Below are 7,422 nucleotides of genomic sequence, written 5' to 3'. Positions count from 1 at the left end.
CCGTGCCTCCTCCACCAGGACTGACTTCTCCTGTCTCTGTGTGTTCATGGCAACCCTGAGGCCCTCCTCCTCCAAGAAGCCCTCTTACTCTCTCTGAAAGCATTTCTGCCTTCTCTGAATACCCTCGTCTGAACCCCTCCTGGGCAGGCTTCCCTCCTGCTGCTGAGTCCAGTTCTGCACGTGCGTCTCTCTGCTGGGCCGTAGCTATTTCAGGGCCAGCCCTGACCCAGCTCGTGTGTGTCCGACTTTCCCCCAGGGCCAAGAACAAGGTCGCACACATGGCAGTTGGTGCCAGTTGATTCTGATGAGCTAGGTGGGGGTTTGCAGGGTGGATGAATTACTAAAGTAGCTAAAATCTGCGAAAAACTAGATGGGACAGTTTGCTTGTTATCTTCCTAAATCTCCCCTCAAAAAAAAAAAAAAAAAAAAAAAAGAAAAGAAACCCTGAGAAAAGGCTAGGGCCATCAGTGCCAACTTGCAGACTAGAAAGGGAGGTGGGGAAGGCTGAAACACAGAAATATCAGCTGAGATGTTTTTCAAAACAATTATACACAGAAACACCACCACCACCACAAGACAGATGATCAATCACCAGAAATGATGAGGAACCCTGAAAGATACCTGGTTTGCCAAAAAGCAGCCTAGGAGAGGGAGGAGGAGTGGGGCTGGAGGGGCAGGGGATGCAGCCTCTGCCCGGCTCTCTCAAAGCAGCCAGCGGCAGAGAACTTTGCCAAGGGCAGGGTCAGCCTGCCTCTGGGCACACAGGCCATCATCCCAACAGGTGAGACCTCGTCGTGTGTCGAGGACAGGATGGAGAGCCGGCCTCTGGCCACAGACTCACTTGACCTCTCTCCGCTCTGGCTAGGAAAGTTCCGACAACTCCAACTTCCTGATCAAGCTGTAGCCAGATACCAAGTGTACAAAGTGGGCCCTTCATAGCCCTGTGGCCTCTTTCTCAAACTGCTGACTCACGGGGTGAGCTCAGAGCGCTTGGCTCACAGCCTTTTGGGAGGAAGAGAGTGACTGGCAGCACAGGAAGACACGTAGCTAGTCACACACTGGAGCGGCCTGCAGCTCCCCCAAGCCAGCGCTCTGGCCAAGACAGCCTGAGCTGATGCCAGGTCCGGGCACTGAGCTCCGTCAGTGCCAGGGAGGGGGGGGCATAGTCCCCAAGTGCCTCTCCTATTTCCTCCCCTACCAGCGTACAATGACCAAGGCACTGGCCAGCCCCGTCGGCCTACACAGCTGCTTGGTCCTTGCCTTATAGAGACTGGGCTCACCTATGGTGGCTGGAAGGTGCATCGTGGCAGCAGCCTGGGAGGTGAAGGCGCTGAAACACAGAACAGGAGTGTCAAGGCCCAGGGAGTAGCAAAGCGGGGCCCCTGCCATGCCAGTCACCCACACACATACTCAGCCTGGACCATCCCCGGGCTCCAACCCACAAGGGTACCTCGGAACTCCATGTGGTGCTCAACAGGACACTCAGCCACTCATGTGGCAAGAGGCCCCAATCTCTGTTTCTATGTCCCACTGCAGGAAATGGGACCAGAGAAGTGGGAACTCCTACTCCAGAAACCAGGCGAGGACACAGGGGAGGCTGATGAGGAACCACCAGGTAACCCCAGTTTGCCTCGAGCCTTTCCCATTAACATGCAGCCCAGGGAGGGTCTGGGTGGAAGTGGGTCTGACTCAACCAGCAGCGCAGCCAAGCTACCACTCAGTGGCACTGGTGACCACACCGTTTTTGACTCCCCACCATGGTCCCTCCTTTCCACCAATGTCCACGTGCTCCTCACCGCTTCCGAAGCTCCGTGTCATCTCTGAGCCTGGCTTGGCTGGCAGACAGCAAGCTCTGCAAGAACACTCTCGCCTCCTTCCAGGCAGCCTGCCCCAGGCCCATGAAGCTGTTGAGAGTTGACTAGAACCAAAACAGGGACAAAGAACATCATGAGTGGGAGGGAAAAGCCCTGAAGGTCCCCTCCTGCTGGCCTGCCAAGGTCCCTGTGTCTCTCTCTGTTCTCTCAGATCTCAGGACCCCCCCCCCCTCTCAGTTTTGTCGTCTACCCGTCAAGCTGGAGAAGGGCACCCCCTTCTGGATGCTGCTTGAATACACTCTCCAAAGCCCAGGCACTGCTGTCTGGGCCAGCCTGTGCTTGCAGGCAGCTATGCTCTGCCAATGGAAGTGCTCTCCAGGCAGCAGGAGCCCAGTAGCCTACACCAATCCCCTCTGCTAAAGTTAAGAAGGGGGTTCTGGGGCCAGCAGGTGGCACAGTAGTTAAGGGACTAGACTCCCACATAGCTGACCGCAGTTCGAGTTCCAGAACCAAGAGCTTGAAACTCTTGACAGGTGCAAGTGCATGTGTGCCCAAAATCCCAAGAAGAGAATGGATGAGAAGGGATTAAGACGTCATCCCCCACCCCGGGGAGGCGGGTGATTTCTTGCTTCCCATTTCTCTGTCTCTCCAGCAAGCACATGTGCTCTATAGCAAAAATCTTTACAAAAAAAAAGGGGGGGGGGCCTTTGCAGTGAAGCCCAGCAGAACAAGCATTTGCAGATTGTAAGGGCTAGAGTCCCTGCCCTAGCTCTAAAATTTGTAGCACAGTGACCTGGGATTATTGTGTCTTGTCTCAGATGCTGAGATCCCCACCCATCTCGTGGTGAGTCTGATTCCTATGCCAGAGGGTCCCTGGGGAGACTGAAGGAGAAGACGTGTGTAATGCTCATGGCACGTGGTGTGTGTGGGGGGCACTCTCCTTCCTGACCACGCAACAGGAAGATGCACACTGAAAGTACCTAGTCCCATCTGCAGGGAAGTAAATTCATGTCCAATCCCAGGCCTTGGACAGGCAGAGGCTCAAACAGCTTCATGAGGAAAATAACCAGAAGTTCTGAAGGTCATCATCTCAGAGGTGACTGGGAAAGGCCCAGGGCCACCTCCTGTCAGGCTGCTGTCTCAGAACAGTCCAGCTTTAGAAAGGGAGCACCTCTGAGACCTCGGAAGGCACAGGCTGCCTCTGTTGAAAATGAGAGGCAAAGAGCCTTGCCTGGTGGATTTGCACCGAGTGCCGCTGAGATCGGGGACAAGCCACGTTGCAAGGTCCTACCTGATCGAAGACATCCTGGTGTTTGGAGAGCACAGGCCCGGTGAAGAGGTGCTTAACAACACTGAGGTCCAGGACCTGGTCGCCAATGGCCACGCCAATCCTAGGCCTCGGCTGGGAGAAAGATGGCATGGTCAGCACTAAGAGAGCCATGGGTGGGCATGGCTCAGTTCTTAGAAAGCCTGTCTATTCAGAAGCCCATGCATCCCCCTTCACATGGCCCTCTGCGCGAAGGGACTGAGGAACTGGGTCCTCAGCATCTCACCCAGCTCTCTTAGCCGCCCGATGCGCTAAACTTCCCTTTGTATCTCTGCCAAGGCAGGACCTGGTGCCATCTCTCCTTCTGGGAAAAAGGCAAAAAGCACCTATGGGACCAGCAGATGGCATAATGGTTATGTAGTCAACCATGGCTTGAGGCCTGGACCCAGTGGTTTAAAACTCATGCTGGGCGTACATGCCCAAAATCCCAAGAGGAGAATGGAGAAGGGACTGAAGCACGGTCATCCCCCCTGGGGGCGATTTCTCACTTTCTATCTGTCTGTCTGTGTGTCTCTCTGGCTAGCACATGCACCCTATAACAAAAATCTCTTTCAAAAAAAAAAAAGCACCTATGTTCCCTGAATGGAAAAGAAATAATGCCCCTTGGAATGGGAGAGGAGAGGTAGCCTGGTCTACTCTCCTTTATCCAGGTTAGGTATCCAGTCAAGTTCTCTAGGCATTGCTTCAACTCCTCCAGTGAAGAGCTCACCAGCTTACCAGGCAGTTGGGTTCCACCTTGGTTGAATGGAGGCCCTTGGTCAGGAAGATTCCTGTGTGCAGCAGAGCAGTGAGTGAGGGCCAGGGGCTTTGGAATAAGCTGTGCCATGCTTGAAATGGAGGAAGAGCTCAGCTCATGAAAGAGGTCCACAAAACCAGACCATGCAGAATGTGCACCGTAAAACCCCAGCCTCAGCTACACAGGCAGCAGGGACGCTGATGCACGGTGCTGGAAGCCATACGGGAAGGCTCTGGGTTCACACCTGGGTCTACCCCAACATACCAATGTGCCCACAGGCATGCCCAGATGTAGCTAGCTCTAAGGCTGTGAGGAGGATTGTGGTGTACAGACCGTGTCGAGCACACCTCTTACTCTCTTTTGAGATAAACTACAAAAATCCTACTGGGGCTGGCAGGTGGCATTAGCAGTTGAGGCAGTAAACTCACACAGCTTACTATGGATCAGATCCCAGACCTGGAGGCTTGAAACTTACACTGGGCACATGTGCATATGTGCCCAAAGTCCTGGACAACAGAGAAGAGACTGCAGCGTGGCCATTCCCCCTGCCCCTGGTGTGGGGATGATTCTTGCGTCTTGTCTGTCTCTCTAGCAAGTGCACATGCCCTAGAGCAAAAAATCTCTCTAGAAAAATAAGATCCTACCATCAGCTCTAATATGTCGTGAATGTTGGGAAAGCCTGGTCTTTGTCCCCAGCCCTGAGCTTTGCCCATCAACAAGGAACTAGAAAGTACGTTTGCAGACTCCACCTCTTGGGTGCCTTCCTAAGTTGCATCCACTCCTGAACCACTAGCATTGCCACCCACTTACAGGGAGCTTAGAGGTGGGGTTATTGGCCGACCTGTCTCCATGAGAGGGCCAACAGCACAAGGCCGTTTCTCCACGCATGTCAACTGTTCTGACTGGGATGGCCAAGAGCTATGCCTCACCTGGCCCTGAGGCCCCAGTCGAAGCCTGGCCAGGAGGAGGCTGCCTGGAGAGCCCAGATAACTCTGATGCTGAAGTGCAGAGGGAGTGCATTCAGAGAGGGATGCGGCTCTTAAGAGACAGCATTTAAGCTGAGTCCTGCAGAGTGACAAGGAAATAGAGAGCAGGATTCCAGATAGAAAGAATAGCATGTACTAAAGCCCTGAGGCAAGATACTACTCACAGCACGTCTCAGAGATGGAACGGCAGCAGCGTGGGTGGACAAGAGCCCAGGAGGCAGCCGCAGGCTCAGACCACAGAGCCTTAACATGGCACTGGGCACCTTGGCTCCAGGAGACTACAGTCCCATTTCTCAAAGGCTGCCACTCTTGCCTTCACAGAGAGCTCCATTAGATGTTCTGCTAATCCACAGTAACCAGGGATGGAGAGAGGGTGTCTCCTGTCTTTAAGCCCCAACTCCCAGCCCAGGCTCTGGCCTAGAGCTGGAGTTTGTAAACACTCACTGAAGACAGGCACAGTGGTAATGCAACACTAGCCCACAGGGAAGGGTACCAGGTTTACTGGGCACTCACATCCCGGGGATAGGGTCACTGCAAGGGGACCCAATGGGGGTGCACTCTTTGTCTTACTAACAGATGAAATAAACTTTTTTTTTTTTAAAGAAAAGGATGAATGAGTGATGGTTAGATTAATTCATTATTATCCCACTCAAATTATGAAGGACTGGCTGCTGACAGGAGAAAGACAGACATTGCCTTGGCAACCAGACCAACCTAGAGAGGCATTTCGTGGTGGAACATCCAATGCCTGCAGTGAAGGCTTCAGGGGAAGCCTGTTCAGTTGGAAGGCCTTGAGCCTTTTGTAAGGCTAAATGGGCCAACTTCTTGCCCCCCCCCCAACACTCTTATCAGAAAGGCAGTGGAGGCGACCAAAAAATGGCATAATGGTTATGTCGCTGGACTCCCACACAGTCAACTGTGGTTCAAATCCCGGACCCAGTGGCATAAAACTCACACTGGGCACGTGTACATGTGTGTCCAAAATCCCAGGAAGAGAATGGAGGAAAGGGGACTGCAGTGTGGCCATCCCCCATGTGGGGGTGACTTCTTGCTCTCTGTCTCTCCAGTGAGTGCATGCGCTCTATGACAAAAAATCTCTCTGGGGGAAAAACAAAAGCGGCAGTGAGAAGGACATCTTTCAGATGTCCCCAGTGGCTACCTCTCCCACATTCCAGTATCAACTCAGCCGGGTATGGTATCTGAAGGCCCCTAGCCACACTCCAAGGGGCATTAATTCCTGATTTTCCTGGGAAAGTAACTGGGAGTCTTTCCTACCAGGACAGCCCTGCTTCTCCCAAATGTTTCTGCCTAATCCATGTGTGCTCACAGAAAGGAGAGGACACCCCTGCTGAGGGCAAAGTATCAGAAGGCAGGGGAGGGCTCTGTCAGCAGAGTACATGGTTGGCTGACACAGGTCAAGGTTTAACAGGCCCCGTGTTCGCCTCCTCCAGGGGATGAGTGTTAGCTTCTGTGTCCTTGCAACATCTCATCAGGCTGCCAGTTGTGAAACAAGTGGACTCTTCTAGGCGAAGGTATTCTCCACAGGCGGGCCCCCAGAAGAGCAATGACCTGCCATGGGAGAAGGGCGCCTCTTTCCAGGAAGAGGCCACTGCCAGTGCTTCTATTTAACCAACACTTTCTCAATATTATTAGGTACAAGGAGATTTCGGGCTTCTCTGGTTCACAGAACTGAACGGACAGTTGACCTTTAACGCTGGAAGCACAAATCCAACCCGAAACAACCACAGACAAACCCAAAGGAGGCTGCTTCCCCCCTTTAGGGATCCTTATTACATATTCGTTGATAAGCCCCCATATTTTTGGAAGATTTCTTTCTACCGAACAAACTACACTTGCTATATCAAAATTCATTTTTCTGCCCCAAAGGGCTTTTTCTGACCGGCAAGGGAAGGCCAAGGAGCTCCTCACACAAGCTGAAAGAATTTCACTAGAGGAAACCAGACATTTGAGTTCCAGAGCTCTCGGCCAAGAAATACACACTCCCCTCTGAGCCACTAAAATACCAATGTTACAGGGTTAATTCGCAGTGCCCGGGGTTCTAGAGTTAGGGGCACCAGCAAGCGGAGGGACCAGTGCCTGGGGCAGGGAGGGAGGAGCAGGAAGCAAAAGCCAGCAACTTCAGAGCAGGCAGCGTGTGTGCTGAGCTTCTCGGAAACAACTGTGCCTGCTCTGGCTGGCTGGGAGGGCGGTTACACATGCATTTCATTATGCATTGTGCAGTGAACAGTCCCGTGACTGCGGAGACGGAGGTGAGAGGGTAAAGAAAGGTACAGCCAGGAGGATTCAGACCCTTGTGCACACTTCCACCACGGGCTCTCCAAAAGAAACAGGGCCCTTGCCTCAGTCCCGCCCCCAGCCCTCCACTGCACTCGGCCCCAGCCTGGAGACCAGGAGACCCAGTGCAGCTGCTCACGTTGTCTTTGGTGGAGAAGACGCCGTAGGGCAGGTTTTGGATGGGGAAGTCCGAATCCTTGGCCACCGGGATGAAGGACATGCTGGCAAGCACCGGGAAAGGCTGCGAGCAGAGGGAGAGCAGGA

At 53.4% G+C, this 7,422-nt stretch overlaps 1 protein-coding gene across 1 annotated transcript in view; it reads right to left on the bottom strand.

Moving 5' to 3' along the window:
- Nucleotides 1–7,416, bottom strand: part of FAH (fumarylacetoacetate hydrolase) — a 23,115-nt gene extending 15,699 nt beyond the window's left edge. The window contains exons 1-4 of the mRNA XM_006142638.3: nucleotides 7,298–7,416; nucleotides 3,106–3,216; nucleotides 1,797–1,918; nucleotides 1,281–1,330 (exon numbers count right to left, since the gene is read on the bottom strand). Coding sequence (XP_006142700.1) covers nucleotides 1,281–1,330; nucleotides 1,797–1,918; nucleotides 3,106–3,216; nucleotides 7,298–7,378 — 364 coding nt within the window. The 5' untranslated portion in view covers nucleotides 7,379–7,416. The remainder of the gene's footprint in view (nucleotides 1–1,280; nucleotides 1,331–1,796; nucleotides 1,919–3,105; nucleotides 3,217–7,297) is intronic.
- Between the last annotated feature and the right edge of the window lie 6 nt (nucleotides 7,417–7,422).

Source organism: Tupaia chinensis, unplaced genomic scaffold, assembly GCF_000334495.1.
Source record: "Tupaia chinensis unplaced genomic scaffold, TupChi_1.0 Scaffold000078_1, whole genome shotgun sequence".
NCBI classification, from domain to species: Eukaryota; Metazoa; Chordata; class Mammalia; order Scandentia; family Tupaiidae; genus Tupaia; species Tupaia belangeri.
The sequence above is the reverse complement of the archived record's forward strand: the minus strand, read 5'-3'. Positions and strand labels throughout refer to the sequence as shown.